We start from the raw sequence: 16,922 nt of genomic DNA, 5'->3' as shown, positions 1-16,922 counted from the left end.
AATAAAATCGTCATCTGCACCAAACACATTGTAAATGTCTCCGCTTTCCATTAAATCCTTGTACGTTTTCGTTTTAAATCTTCTGACGGTCCACTTGAAAGTTTCGAGTCAGGTTCATCAATCACGGATTCAGCCTTGTCCAGCAAACCTTTCTTTTGTTGAATAAATTCCCTCTATTTGCTCGCTGAAATGCCTCCCCAGAAAGACTGAAATGTAATTTTCAATTTATAACTTACAGAGTTATTCATAATGACGTAAGTTCCTAATGACGTAAGTTCATAATGACGTAGGTAAAATAAATCACTTCTGATGTATCTAATCTTATTACTTGGGTTTGCTAAGCAGGGGTTAATCCGTACATGGCTTATATTCAAAAAGGACTGGAGAAACCTGCATCGTCACCAAAATGTTAAAATAGGACCCCCTCCTCTCCAAAGTTATCAATCTAGTTGATATTGCAGCTCAACGAAGTCAGGATCATAACCAGAATGATTAAAGGGGGGTGAGGTGCATATTGGAGACAGTAGCGAAACCAGCAAAATATTTTGCTGGCTATGCAAATATTTTTGTGTTCAATCACTGAAAACACAATGAATGGTATTAATTTTCGAATGAAATGAGTAATAATTTTGCTGAGAAATTTGCATTGTAAGAATAAAAGATCGGGCTGGCTTCGTCACTGATTGGAGGAGAAAAGACTCAAACAGGTCATTTTATTGGCATTATAACCGATATTAACGCTTTTTATGCTACAAATACCCTTGGTTAAGCCTGGCTTAACTTGGTACAGGCGCTTTAATGAAACTACAGAAAAGCAAACATTGATCGAGTTCAATAACATGGCGACTGTTTCCACTTTTCTTGAATTCAACATGAAAATTTCAGTTCATTATTTATTACTTTTTTTCCCGTCGAATTTTTGAAAAAGACTTCATATTGGGGAGGTTGAGTGAGCATGTACCCCATGGTTAGGGGCATGTAACCAAGTGTCTATACTTTAATCTACCGGTAATGCTAGAACCCAGCCTCTTCCAGTTGCAACTCATGGTTAAGGGCCTGGAACCAAGTGCTTATACTTTTACCTACCGGTAATGCTAGAACCCAGCCTCTTCCAGTTGGCGTCTCTTTTGACGTATTGAAACATTTCTCCAACCCCCCCTGACTTTTCACCCATACCTATGACGTCAAGATAAATATAAACGGTTATTTTGAGATAGATGTCAACTCTGATGCCAAGACCCAGGGTCGGTTGTACGAGAAGGTTTGCTAATGGATAGATGAAGTTTTGAATTGTTTCGAAAATCTCTTAAAGTGGTTTATGAAACGAAAATTTCGATATTCAAATATATTTTCATTTATAAGAACTTTGAAAATTACAGAGAAATTTTTCAAACAGTTCGTGAATATTTATTTTCGTTTTCGAGTTCTCAAAGTTTTAGTAATGTTCGATTTTCACAACTAGTCACTTTAACGTCATTTTGCTTTGATTACTGAGAACTTGGAATAATCGTTGATATGTTAGTACAGCCGGCCGGAGTTCTATTCGTAGCAAAGTGTTCATCGTACGAAATTCTGCCCGAAAATTTCAAGCAAAATTCATGAAAAAATACGAAAGACATTAAAAATATTGTGCGACTGATTATGCTACATGAAGCTACAAATTGTGCACGAAATATCTGAAAATTTCAAACATAGCTTTGCATATACTGTCATAGGAGGGTCTACTGTCTACAGTCTTTTCACAAACACTTTATACGGCAAAATGTCAAAAAATGGCAGTCATTGAAATAAACCATCAATTCATAGAAAAATCTAATTGTTAAAAAAACAACCAGTGACTGATAGAGACTTACGTATGACGTAATGTTCTTGTAGTCACGTGAATGATAAAGGCTGATAGAAAATTACGTATGACGTAATGTTGCTGTAGTCACGGGAATGATAAAGGCTGATAGAAATTTACGGATGACGTATGTTCTTGTAGTCACGTGAATGAAACAGATTAATAGAAAATTACGTATGACGTAACGCTTATGTAGTCATATGAAAGAGTTACGAGTTGCTTAGTTACAGATCCGTAATATTACATGAATACCTCGTCATTGGCGCTGACCGACACAGACTGCACACGACCAAATATCTTCAACCATTTTGTACCTTCAGGAAACGTTTCGGTCACGCCTTCTCTGTAATAATGTTCGCCGTATTTATCCATAGCCCAAACAGTGTTTCTGCCGACCGATATTAAAACGAGCGGGTTAAGGCCTGGGGCGGGAAAACGGTCCCACATTTTTCCTGTGCAGAATGGAGACTTGTGAGTACGTCATGTTGGCTGAGATAAACAGCAGCTGTTCGTATAAGAACAGGTTGGCGAAACTCATATTAATTCTTCGTTTGCGGTTTGGAGTTCAAAAGTGAGGTGTATGGAACGAAACAAAATAAGAACTAGAGATCTAAGGTTAGCGGGACTAGAGATCTAAGGTTAGCGGGACTAGAGATCTAAGGTTAGCGGGACTAGAGATCTAAGGTTAGCGGCACAGGCGCTCAAACTTTTATTCTTTGACATTGGCTAACTATGGCAACAAGTAAATTATTTAAAAATCTGCCTTTTTTCTGATTTGATTTAATGTGGTGATAAAAAAAGCAGGTCAATGACGGTCATCGATGTAACGAGCCTGTTTATTTATGTAAAATTTAAGACAACCATAAACATGTTTTATACATTTTTTGTTGGTTCACATTTGCAATAGGCAGAGGATTGAAGAGCCTATATCATGTTTTTGCAATTGGGCTATGTAGATAGTTTAAAAGATTTTGAACATTTTGGCTGCATGTATATTTTATAAATATAAAATCTGACCTTCTTGTATTTTTTGATGCTCAAAGTCGGTGATTATTTGCTCGCGCGTGACTTGAAAAAAACTAGGGCGAGAGCCTAGATCTGACGTCATAACTCGAGAACACGCTTTAAGAAAACACTGTATTTTACACAGAATCTCCTCAACAACATACCTATTTGTTGCATTACACGCATGCGTAAGGTCTTGTGTCGTGGATGTTCACAAACATTCAATTTTAAACAAAATATAACAAACGGCATTCGGTTGTGACGTCAAAAATAATATTAGTTGCTAGCTTTTTCATACTGGCGGTCAAACTACGAAAATGGCAAACTTTTTTAATTTTGAGCGTCAAACAAACCCAGAAAAATAATTTCGAACAATAAAATACAATTCAAAAGTTTTTAAAGTAGCCTGAACTATCTAAATGACACGAATGCAAAACATGATGCAGATACTTTAAAATCCAAAAGCACACGTAAGCACGGAAAACACAAATGCAAAAACATGATGCAGACACTTTAAAATCCAAAAGCACACGTAAGCACGGAAAACACAAATGCAAAAACATGATGCAGACACTTTAAAATCCAAAAGCACAAGTAAGCACGGAAAACACAAATTTTCAAAAATATCGAATATGTCGGACACCCGACCACGATAAAGTTAATGTTATCTTACTGTATATCCGTCTCAAACTGATCAGTCCGCACGTACACAACAATGTTTGTGCAAAGTTTGCTAAGCAAAAACTGTATTACTTGAATTTCAAGTTTTCAATATAGGTTCAATACTAGACGCTAATCAGGCGCTCACTTGGGCTGCTCGAAAACAGTATTTGGTTATATTTGCGTATTATAATAGTTACCAAATAATACAACGAAATTCACGGCACTGCAATCTCACATATGGCATTATATTATGTAAGTAAACAATGAACTCTAGTACAACTGGAAGGCTAACTCAATATACACATGCCTAGACTTCGCGTGTATCTCGCGTGGACTGTTTTATTTGCGTGACGGATTGTTTTGCAAAAAACTGCTAACTTGGAAATAGAATGCTAGCCTAAATGTTTTATTTTTTTCAAAACCGTTAGCAGAATTTAGTTTTAATGTGTTAAGATGCATTGTGGACGTACCAAGACATGTTTTGTATACGTAACGCTGTATTATATAAAACATGAAAGTAAGAACTTGCTTCGAAATATGAATTTCTTATTTGTCGTCAAAGACCAAAAATTTAAGATAAAACTGATAACGGGTAGTCTGTATCTTTGAATGCTGTGCAAAATACACACAATCCACTTAACATAACATGTTTCATAACAATTTTATTGCTGGGCTGGAGCGAGCTAATTTTGTTCTTAAACACGAAAATTACCGAAAAACAGCGTTTTTCCCTGATAGCTTCATTTTCAAAGATTCAAACAATATTATAAGGATAGACAAGTGTATTTTACATTCTTTTAATGAAAAAAAACGAGGGGTGTCAGTTTTGTATTCAAGTTATAAGGCATGTTTTCACGCGCCAAAGCAAAGTTCGCTTTTCATCCTTCTAAAAAGAAGCTTAAACATGTACAAATGTCGTTCAAACTTGTTTTATATTAAAGTCCAAACATTGTTTAAGGTTTTTAGACATTAAGCTGGCTCGAAGAGCACTGTTTTTTGCAAAAAACCCTGCAATTTCGAAGTGATGTATTTCGCCTCCGTACCCTCAATGGCGGCGATCATGCAGGCTTCAAAGATGGCGACCAAGTTAGCCTTCCAGTTGTTGTAGAGTTAACTGGTAAGTAAATCATGTTTCATTGTACGAGTCATTAGTGACACTCACGCGTGAAACGATCAAAGAACGATTTTTTATTGGTTTATGGACTTCGTGTCAGTCGCGCGGTTGCACGAAGACCCGAAGACCGAATAGCGCTTTCCACTGGATAGCAAGTTTCGAATGCTTCAAAAATCTCTTAAAAGGGAAAAATATTCGCTTTGAACTTGGCAATCAATGAAATACAACATTGACTGTAGAATTACAGAGTTTCATTATCGTAAAGTAAATAAAACCGCCTTTTTCACAAGTTTGAAAAAATCACTAATACAAATGGCAATATTATTACCTCTGTCATCAGAGCCCTCGTACCCAATCCTCAAGTAAGCCGCTCCATCGTTACCAATCCCCCAAACGATGTTGTTGCAGCCGACGGAAATACTTGAAAATTGAATCGGTGTTGTGATATGACACCAAGATTCACCCTGCGAAGAAAAAAAAACTTACATAAATCAAAATTTTAACAATATGATGACAGATAAGTGGTTAACCCTCCTTTGGCCCAGCATTATAAAAAAGTAAAAGATCCATAACACGGTGCGGTACAACAATAAAACCATAGTCGCCTCAAAATCCCTGGAATACTTTAAACAAACGATAACTCTCCCCATTCCATCGTAACAGAGAGTGCGCCGCAAATATAAATAAGTAAATAAATAAATAAATAATAAATTTACTGTATTTAGGTGAATATATACTATAGATATAATCAATCAATACAAAGTTTGCGGTGCACGGTCTGTTACGATGGAATGGGGAGAGTTATCGTTAGCTTAAACTATTCAAGTGATTTCTTGGGCCGCCCACACGGTGAAACTTTAGAATATTCATTTGAACGAACGGAAAATCATCAACATTTGTGAAAGCTCAATTAGATTAATTGATCACCACAGATTAAAGGTGAAATCCAATAACATTTTTAAAGAAATTCAACAAGTATTACTAAATAATCAACACGTCCATAAGCATTGCTAAATATGCTTTAAGAATATGAAAATAAGCGTGTTTTTTACACAATTTGCGTGCTTGTACATCAGATGAAAACATGTGTCTTTTACAAAGAACTAAGATATATTCTATCCTAATCAGTAATCACATAGTTTCAGTAATACTTTTATTAATTGATTTGGGAAAAATTCGTACGATTTGCACTAAAAAATCATCTGAACTCAATCGTTTAAATGGAATGCTTGAAAGCAGAAGAGTTAGGAAGAATGACTGCGAACGGGCTGCAAATTAATGTTGAACAATTGTAGAACAATGAAGAAGCCAGCTGAAACTCATTGGAAAGAAAATTAAGGGTAAAAATGTGTTCCTGTATAAATTTCTACTTTAATGCCTGTTCCAAAGTTTTATTTCAGTCAAGACCGAGCAAGCAAGGTTAATAAAGGTTTATTATATGACATTATTTGACCTGAAACGAAGTTTGCTTTCTTCCTCGCCCTTGCTGTTTTGTACGGGTTGACTTTCACTTTTCTAGTTTTTGTCAATAAAAAAGAAATCGTTTCAAATTGTATCGTCTGGAAAGTTGAACTGTTTTCCAAGTGTTTTCCTTTTACTCAAATTCGTAAATGGTTTTTTGTTTCGTTGTTTTTTTTTTCGTTTTGCAGTTTGCGTTACGAAGTTCGTTTACACTTGACCGTAAAATTAGAAGTTTCGGACCGTGGGTCCATAATGGAAAAATAATGGAACGGTAAAAATGTTTCTGAGCCAATCAAAGCGCTCCATTTTGCCGGAAGTAACGCTTGCCATATAATAATTTTGTATCTTACCTGAGGTCGATCACTAGTCACTCCTTTTCTACACAAAAGATCCCCATCATGGCTGACAGCCCAAACAGAAATTGAACCATCATCTTGATACATGTGGTCGATTTGTATACTGATATCTTTCAATTGCACTGAAGGTTGAACTTCCAGCCACGGACCAGTCGTATTTACACGCTGATCTATGTATTGAAGAAATTACAAATGTTTTAAATAATATTTCTTTTCTTTTTGCTTAATCTCTTTCTTCTTCCTTTCCATTCCCCATTTCTTTTTTCCCTCTTTTCTTCCTTCTCCTTCCTTTCCTTTCTTTTCTCCTTCCTTCCTTCCTTCCTTTTCCTTCCTTTCCTCCTCCTCCAAGCCCCTTCATCCTTCCTTCCTTTCCTTCCATTCTTTATTTTTTCCTTCGCATTTTTTCATTTCCTTCCTTTTCCTTCTTCCGCCTCTTTGCCTTTTCCTTTCCTTTCCTTCCTTATTCTTCTTCCACCCATCTTTTGATGATTTTTCCTTCCTTTCACCTTTCAGGATTCCGATGCGCCCGGATTTATTCCATCGACCATTTGATCTCCGGATTTCTTTTCATCCTCTTCCATTCTCTTTCCACCATTTCCATTTCAGTCGAATTCAACCCATAAATCCGTCTTTCCATCGACATCGACGTCTTCACGCAATCATTCCAATGTTTTTCGCAGCTGTATTCCCTGTAAACAAAGCAAACATGTCAAAAAAAACAGCACAGTACTTTCCACCAATGTCTTTCCTTCGTTCTGACCTTGGAAAATCTAGGGCGTACATCCAGCCCCACTTATCTGTCCCTTCCTTTGTGTTGAAATCAACCTTCCACTCACCACTCCATTGCCAGTCTGAGTTAGGTAGCGGATAGCCCTCTTGACGACGTTCTAGTATTCCAGTTTCATCGCTCCATTCATAGCGGTCAGTTGGAAGTCGTCTAAACAAAAGATTAGGTCATGTGAACAATTTCCTCAATCAACATACCCCACCCGCCGCCAAATAAAACTTTATCACCTTACTCCATATCCATCTACAGGATACCATCTTTGATTCTCGTAAGTGTAAAAGACTTTTTCGTCACTCTGATCATAAATACCTTCGGCGCTGCTCATGGACGCGGGAAATATCCCACCACCAAAGCCACGTGTAAAGCACCACGGTCGTCCGTCGTACCCAAGCCCCCAAACAACTTGATCGACACCCGCTTCAATTTTAACAAATGACCACCAACTTGGCGCCAATACAAGTGATAAACAGGATGGTTGGTGAAATCTAGGCAATGAAGGAATCTTGATAATGACGTAGCGATGAAAATTTCGCAACGAAGGGAATGTTGATGACGTAGCGATGAAAACTTCGCAATGAAGGGAATGTTGATAATGACGTAGCGATGAAAACTTCGCAATGAAGGAATCTGACATGTTTGTAGATATATGTAGATCGTTCAAGTCGGTAGAATTCTGACGTCTTAAACATAAAACTTACTGAACACAAATGAGCTACAAACAAACAAGACAAAACCAATGAAAATACCGACATCACTTGGAAATATGCATTACTTACACCATTGACAACAGACAACGACTTACGTTAGAAAGTTGGTATACCAACTTAGAACAAAACGCCGTGAACAGATCACAGCAATTACCGGCACCTTATAAAACGACTTATTCACAACCTCAAACAAACAAACAATTAAGCTCATTACTTAAGACTAATCCACAAAACACAATTCACACCAACACATTTCCTCTCCATACAATACGATGACGTATGAACCAGATAACACATACGGCTAACCTGTCGTTTACTCCTAATTTGACTCTGAAGATGACTACCGCTAAGGTTGTCGAAACGTCAGTCAACATCAACAACAACAGTCTTTCTCAGGACTCTACAAACATGGACGATCTACATTTACAAACATGTAACGATACTCTTGAGTTTACACCATTTACTTTATTACGAAGGGAATGTTGATGAAAATTTGGCAATGAAGAAAATGTTGATGAAATCTTTGTAACGAGGAAGATCCTATATTTACCCTCAATTCCAAAGTTAATATTTATCAATTCTTCAACTTCTAATTAATGTTCATTTACATCCATTACTATCCCAAATCAACCCATAAGTTCTTAACTTAACATTTATCCATTTTTATCCACTTCTACCCACCACTGTCATCTTTAGAGTCAGAGAAGAAGACATCGCCGGCAGCCGACGTGCACCAAAGAGCGGAGGGTTTAGGTGCCCCTTCGCACATCCGGGCTCTTTGTGAAGAGCTACTCAATGACGTCATCCATTCATTCATTTCTTTCTCATTGGGCGCTGATAATAAAATGTAATTTCGCTCCATTGTCCGCACAGCCGTGTGTATCGTAAAACAATTGGAATAAGTTTGGTTAAACACTCGCGCCATACAAGTTATGTCAAGCACAGGAAGCTTCATTTCCTTTTCCTTGTTGAATTTCACGTATTTTATTATTAAACATTCCGATTCCTTGTCGTTTGTGAGGGTTATTTCGCACTTACACCAAGTGTTTGAAGATTTGCTCACAAGCATGTTGAATTTTGTTGTCTTTGACCAACTGCTCTGCAAAAGAAGACGTCGAGGTTTTCCAATTATAATGAATCTTTGAAATAAAAACTAATGCTGAGATGCTACGTTTCAACATCACATCACTCTTGATGAAGTGTACAGTAGACATTCAAGTTTCAACATCAGATCACTCCTGATGAAGACTCAAGACTGGAGTATATAAGAACTCAGGTTTCAACATCAGATCACTCCTGATGAAGACACTAGACTGGAATATATAAGAACTCAAGTTTCAACATCAGATCACTCCTGATGTAGACACTAGACTGGAATATATAAGAACTCAGGTTTCAACATCAGATCTTTCTTGATGAATACACTAGACTGGAGTATATAAGAACCAAAGTTTTAACATCAGATCACTCCTGATGAAGACACTAGACTGGAATATATAAGAACTAAAGTTTTAACATCAGATGACTCCTGATGAAGACACTAGACTGGAGTATATAAGAACTAAAGTTTTAACATCAGATCACTCCTGATGAAGACACTAGCTGGAGTAAATAAGAGCTAAAGTTTCAACATTAGATCACTCCTGATGAAGATACTAAACTAAAGTATAGAAGGACTAATGTTTCAAAACACATCAAATCTTACTTTATCAACGGCTTGTTCGTAGTCGCAGAAATACATAATTTCCTTAACATAACGTGATTCAAGAAGCTTGAGTACAGCCTGCCTCCACGGGCCACCAGCAAGACTCATCCTGTACGAACTGTGAGTAGAAGCGGCAGAAGAGAGCCGCTGCGAATGAGAGTAGGAAGTGAAGAAGTCAGACATAACGTTACATGCGCCGCAACTCATCGAAATCCATTGACGTTTGCCACGCGCTTCATCCGACATTTGGACGAGTTCCTCTGAGAATACAGTGCCATGTTCATCTACAAAATATAAAAATAAAATTGGGAAAACTGTATCACTGGCAAATGTTTTGGTTTGAAAAGTGGTACAAACCCAACATATTACACTTAATCATACTTTTCGTTTCTATAAATGGAGAAAATATCGGGGAGGGGGGAGGGATCCGAGTTCGTTCCAAAATGCGTTCCAGTTGCACTCGGCTTAAGATGGAACGCGTATAAAAACGCGCTGTTTCATCCGCGCTCGAAACGCAAATGGAACGCGAATGCAGTGTTAAGTTACTTCTGAGTGGTACTGTGCATCTATACAAACTCTTTAATCCATCCTCATTCTTACCTCGCATTGCTTCAACATCTGGATTCGAAGAAGAGCTAGACAGACTACTGGCACTATCCGTGCTAGAAAGACCAACTTCAATGATTTTCCACTCTTTACCAGGAAGGTCGGATGAAGTGACACCAGAACGAAAATAGACACGGTCTGCGCCGTAAGGTCCAGTACTTATAGCAAATACCTAAGAACAAAGTTAAAGTATGAATATATTGAGTTCGAGCATTGGCATACAGACAGCAGTAAGGCAGGGGCTATTCAAGAAGACACGTAGCTACGCATGTATAAGATTTAAAGGAAGATATGAGATTCGTCAAAATGCAGATATATATGAATGAATTTAGTGTAAATTAATGTATCTACATGGTTTGAATACGTTTAAAATGTGAAAAAAGCTCGTGTTGAAATAGCATTTTCGTCTGCACTTGAAACAAGTATGAACTGTGTGGCACTCCACACGTAGTAAAACATGGAGTGCCACACAGTTAAGTAATAAGCAATTTCTAAAAACATACAGAACAAATATTCAGAAAACATGCGCACAAGGAACTGTAAATTTTCCACTTCATTACAAAGCCATTTTCAGACAGAATGAAGTTACAGTTTCTGTCTGTGTCTTGTTTTGAATGTTTTATGTGCTCTCAGGATATCTTGCAATCAGTTTAGGACTTTGCTTTTTGCTTTAGCTTTTTTCCGGAAATGGTTTCAATGTCGATCTCGCCTTGCTTTTAAAAATGTTCGGGACATTCATTTCAATACTTAAATATTTCAAAAAAACATTCAAATGTCCGCGTTTCGTATATACAGAAGGCAACACTGATTGGTCAATATTTTTATTTACTTTTATATCAACCAATCAGATCGTTTTCTGTAAGTTTGAAAACGCAAACTACCAAGCAAAAATTTGAATACTTGAAAAAATATTTGATTGTTTCAATAAATAATCGAAACTTTTCCAAAAGCAAGGTCCATGTTTTACGGTAAGAACCATACAAAGCTAGAAAACAACACCTGGTCGTTTAAGCCCATTGACAGCATCAAAAAACTTCCAACCATTTCAATCCACTTTGTTCCTTTAGCATTGGCTTCGTCTGTGTAACCAATTGAAGACGAAATACCCCGTCTGAAATACACCTATAATTAATGTTAATTATGTTACTTATGTTAATATATTAGTCAGTCGGCGAATACATAATAATATTTCTAATAATAACATGTTAGCCGTAAATGATGTAATGAACACCCGGACGTTTAATAAATTCAAGCAGTCTAGTGTGGTTCTCATATATATACAAGGCATTATATGCACCTATTAATATGGAAGAGAAATGTAGCAAAAAACCCCAATATCTTTTGCTAAGACCACGTGATTAATACACTCATTTTTATGCAATTTGCATTGTGTTTGATAATGTCTCTTTTATCACAATGGTAAAGGAGTGTGGAGCGCCAACTAAAAACAGGATGTTTAATAAAGAAAGGCAACTTAAACAAACTCACGCTTCAAAAGGGGCGGAAATATACGCGGCGTTTATTTGATAGGGGGCGTTTATTGGATCATTCAGGGTATCAGTCAGGAAATGCAACGAAAGAAAACGATATATTCAATTGAAATACTTTCAAAGATATTCAACTTACTTTTCCATCCATTGTTAGCAACCACAAAGCATTTATACCGACAGATAATTGATAAACTCTATTGTTTGGAAATTCAACAGGAATCCACGATAATCCTGCATTGTAAAATTCAGTCTTCAGAACACTCAATTTATGCTCAAAAAACACATAGACACACTCATGCACCCCATAGACATGGATACACACGTGCACAACACAAGCTAATGTTAAGCACCCTCCTGCTGGACACCGAGACATGCATATGCACATGTGCAACACAACACAAGCTAAGGTTAAGCACCTCCCCCCTGCTGGACATTGAGACATGCATATGCACATGTGCAACAGAACACAACACAACCTAAGGTTAAGCACCTCCCCCCTGCTGGACACCGAGACATGCATATGCACATGTGCAACAGAACACAAGCTAAGGTTAATCACCTCACCCCCCTGCTGGACACCAAGACATGCATATGCACATGTGCAAAAGAAGTTTAGGGAGTTAACCCCCCCTGACATTCCATTTTATCAACAAAAACAATCTCCAGTGCTGACATTGGTCTTTGTTCATTACCCGAGAGTTGAAATTTTGAAATTCCAGTTCTTAGGTAAAGTGTTCCTTGCCAGGTTACTAACCACACCATGCCTGTAGGACCCACGGATATCTGACCACCTTTGACATCTTCGGGAAGTTTCACATTAACCCAAGACTTGCCTTCAGGACACACAGAAGAGATCCCTTCCCGGTACAAAACCTACAACAGTCATTACATTAGACACATAGAAAAAATCATTTCCCGGTTCAAAACCTACATTAAGTCACACACCCATCTCACGAGGTCTGGAACAAATTGTGCAAAGCCTGGGGCCAGCAGCACAAATTCTCTATAATGTTTCTGATGAAAAGCTAATTTTTTGAAGACCATCAAAGACTTAAAGTAATGGGCTATATGTGTTGTCTTTAAAGACTCTTAAAGCAATCGCAAGGGGAAAGCACATATTAGTCCGATGCAACCAGCCTATAGGCTAATGAATACACAGGGTAGTCTATAGCAATCGAGAAGGTGTCCACATATAGGTATGAAAATCAAATTTCCTAATAATGTGAGTGATTTGTGAGACATGGCCTTTCCAAAATAAGAAATCCTTATCTTAAATCACACTTTGTATTAAATGACATCAATGCTGATTTCTAACACTTGCTAACCTATGTTTCATTTTGACAAAACATTATTTCTTCTAACACTGGGGGTTGTCCAGTTTATTTGTACCTTTCCAGCAAAGTTTATAGCCCAGAGTGCAATGTATCCTTGAGGACACCCGGGGATGTCCATGCCACCAGCTGAAATATCCTGAATTGCTTGCTCCACCAGTTCATCAGTTTCTGGAGGTTCGATCTTACAGAAAGACAGATCATGGTGATTTTCAATCATCAAAACAAAAACCAACAATAAATAATGGTACTTAAACCTGTTGGGGTATTGAGAAATTTCTAACAACTAATCAACCCCGAGGTCTGAACTTTTAATTGTTTTCGAGTATGCACATGGATACCAGAGTTTTAGAATATTGCATCCCTCTGCATCATTTAGTATCCCAAATATGGATTACATAACTAGTTGGTTTTTCTTATCCCAAGAACACATACAAAATAACCCATGACATATTCTTGTCCGTTTAAGATTAAAAGGAATTTCTCCTCTATAAAAGAAATTCCCAATTGCTCTGCAATTTATCAACAACTGAAACTATCACAGCTCAACACTCTTTCACAAAATGAATTTCAAGAAACTGTACCTTAACCCATTTGTCATGTTTTGCAAAGCGCCTATTTCTTATCCAAATTCTTCGTCGAACGCAAGACGTCCATTCCTTGATAGGTTTATATTCCCTGGGAAAGTCAAGAGCGTACTGCCAACCCTTTAAAACAAAAAAAAGCATAATTCATATTAATCAAAGTTGCTATATAATATAACTATAAATAAAACATAATTTATGTTATTTCTTGTCAATGAAGGCACAGTTTCACATAACAATCAAACATAACATAATTTAAACTATAATAATTCATTTTATAAATCTAAATTCTCATTACTAGGCAAATTTTCATTCAAATGACAGTCATAATAAAGAAAGCATAAATAATACCCCTCTTATATAATAATTTATGCTATGCATCTTATCAGCAGGCATAATTTCATCAATTTATTCACTTCATGTTCATAATGTGCTATAATTTATGCTATTTTAAGTTACAATTTATGCTTTTTTAATAAAATTTATGTGATGCTCCTTCTCGCCGGACATAGCTCACTAGAATAGTCACATTCACATGGCAATCATAATACATTATAATTTATGCTTCTCTAAAAGATAATTTATGCTGTGCACCTTCTCGTCACCAGGCACAGTTTCATTCAGATGCCAGTCATCTTCCCACTCCCAATTTTCAGGGAGGACAAACGATTGTTTAGGTTGATTGTGACGGCCATCTTTTGATGACCAAGCCCATCTGTCAGTGGGAAACATCTGTAAAAAAATCAGCAAAAAAGGTCACAAATGTTTGCTACTGATAAAAAACAAAACAAAGGCAATTATATTTGGGATTTAAAAGGACTTGACACTAAATGGCAAAACATAATTATTGCAAAGCTCTTCCTAAGCTTCAGATTTTACTGCGAACTTTATGTGAAATATTGCCTTTTCTTGTAAAGTACCTGACACAGTTACCAAACTTCTCAGTAACAACAAACATATTATAAGCGAATGCTATGTTTTCGGTTAAAATCTCATTAAAAATGCTACTTCATTGAGCTTTGTGAAACAATATCATAATATATACACAATGGAAACTGTATTGGATTTAAAACATGGTGTCATTAGTGTGATGATTAATCTATTTATAAACAAAAAATAGTGCTGAAATGGCGAATTAGGAAATTGGAAATGAAACTTGAGTTAAAATATATTCTCCTTGTTGTTTCTTAAGATCCGTTACGAATTTACACTTCAATAAACAGAATATAGCATACCGCTTTTTGTGACCATTTGTGTATGGGATTCCATCGTTGATTTTCGTAAGTCGAAATCTGAACGCGTATAGGAATATCACTTTTGTTTACGTACAAGTACACATTCTGATCACGTCCGACAGCAAATGCACATGGCTTTACAGCCGATATTCTTTTTATGATAACCGTATCATCTGATCGAGCTTGCAATTTATTGTCCTCCAGGGATACGGTGTACGATATACCGTTTGCATCGGCAAACCAAATAACCCCTTTGCTGTTCATAACTCGACAAAATCGAACTTTCAATTTCGATTTGTCTCGGAACTCGGAAACGCACAGTCAGAGCTTTTCAGTAATCCGTTACATAAGGGCATCATGCATAATGACTTCCTGTTTTTGACTTCCTGTGCGTCCTCTCAATAGTAACCCCTCCCCCCTCCTCTTCCCTCAAACACACGGCTTCATTTCATCAATCCCAGACCTCAGTGTCACGTGTGGTCTATTACATGCCATCAACCGTGTTACCACGTGGTTAAATGAATTGTAACAAATTTGTAACAAAATGACAAACAACAAATTACTAAAACATTGGTGTTGTTGGGAATGAAGAAACGAGGATTTGGTGATAGAAGATGGAATGGATTTGGTGGCAAAGTAGATAGCACAGAAACAATTGAGGCAGGAGCAAAAAGATAGGTTTGCAAATGTTTATACTTCTTGGACTGTTGAAAATAATTTACACAATGGCAATTTTGTAATTTTTAGAAAATTAAAAGAAGAATGCAATCTAACCACAAGGACCTAAAACATGAGCCACAAATCCTGGAATTCCATGTTTTCACAACAAGGCTTTACGAAGGGGAAGTGCAAGAATCAGAAGGTGAACAAGTTAAAATCAATGGCATTGGCAGCCTGCAAATTTTTGTCCAACTTTGTAAATTTCAGCATATTATTGTTTTTCATTATTCAATTTACTATTGTTTCTACTGTGAGTGAACAAATGGATTAATAAACAGTCTGGCTACTCCACTGTTTAAAATTAATTCAGAATAAATATAAAGCTTTTTCATAAATTAATTTTATGCATTTTCCTCCAACAGAAATGAGACCTAAGTGGTTTAACATGGATGAAATTCCTTTTAATGAAATATGGCCCGATGACAAATTGTGGTTTCCAATGATGCTAAGCGACAACATGTTCAATGGTTATTTTAAGTAGTGTTTTTTATATCAATGAATTTCATTGAGGGCAGTTTTTGTTTTCGTCGGGCAAAAAAATGTCAGCACACCCATTTTTTTTTGGTCCCGTACACCCATGCTTGCTGGCAAATTCCTAAATAGATGGTGTTTTTACAGAATACAGATTACAATGTAATCTGATTTTCGTTTTAACAAACACGTAATCTAATCCTAAATAGATGGTGTTTTTACAGAATACAGATTACAATGTAATCTGATTTTCGTTTTAATAAACACGTAATCTACTCTTGTTTTTGAAGAAAAAAAAGCGTAGCCTTAAAAAAACAATAGCAGTGACAATAGTCCCAGCAAGTATTTCATATAAAATTTCCTGGCAGCACTGTATAATGGTGGGAATTGGTTGAGATTGTACAACCGATCATTGAAATCGCCTCAACTGATCAATCGTCGATTATAATTGGACAGATCAAAGCTTTGGCCATTTTAGCCAACATGTTGGATTCGTCAACAACATGTAAGTCAGGATGATCTGAGAAAGGCCCTGGCAATAAAAAGAAGCGGCAATTCTCGGCATTTCACATCTTAGTAGCTTTGTACGAATGCAATTCCTAAAAAGTGCGCTTGAAATTTGTGTTTGGATTTTGAATGCATATTTTTATTGATTTTGATACTTTTTATTGTATCATTAATTTCAACTTTTCATTTTTATTGCAATAATCTATTATGAAAAAACATAATCGATTGTCGCGTCGTCTGAAATTTTCTGTCAATCATACGCTGTATCTATCATTTGCTTGGATAGATTGCCTGATTCATGGTAGCTCATTAAAGGCACCCGGCTATTATTACTAAG

At 36.7% G+C, this 16,922-nt stretch overlaps 1 protein-coding gene across 1 annotated transcript; it reads right to left on the bottom strand.

Annotated features, from left to right (window-relative positions):
• Positions 1–173: 173 nt before the first annotated feature.
• Positions 174–15,207, bottom strand: LOC124455358 (tectonin beta-propeller repeat-containing protein 1-like). Its single transcript, XM_047006010.1, is given in 19 exon segments — positions 174–206; positions 1,087–1,176; positions 2,096–2,295; positions 4,954–5,089; positions 5,608–5,644; positions 6,285–6,607; positions 7,100–7,379; positions 7,457–7,658; positions 7,661–7,714; positions 8,618–9,035; positions 9,642–9,925; positions 10,242–10,419; positions 11,247–11,369; positions 11,874–11,968; positions 12,430–12,610; positions 13,127–13,252; positions 13,653–13,775; positions 14,247–14,384; positions 14,888–15,207. Coding segments are annotated over 19 exon segments (3,285 nt in total). The 5' UTR covers positions 15,152–15,207.
• Positions 15,208–16,922: the final 1,715 nt, after the last annotated feature.

Source organism: Xenia sp. Carnegie-2017, unplaced genomic scaffold, assembly GCF_021976095.1.
Source record: "Xenia sp. Carnegie-2017 unplaced genomic scaffold, XeniaSp_v1 HiC_scaffold_39, whole genome shotgun sequence".
Lineage (NCBI taxonomy): Eukaryota > Metazoa > Cnidaria > Anthozoa > Malacalcyonacea > Xeniidae > Xenia > Xenia sp. Carnegie-2017.
This window is presented reverse-complemented; position numbering and strand designations above follow the sequence as displayed.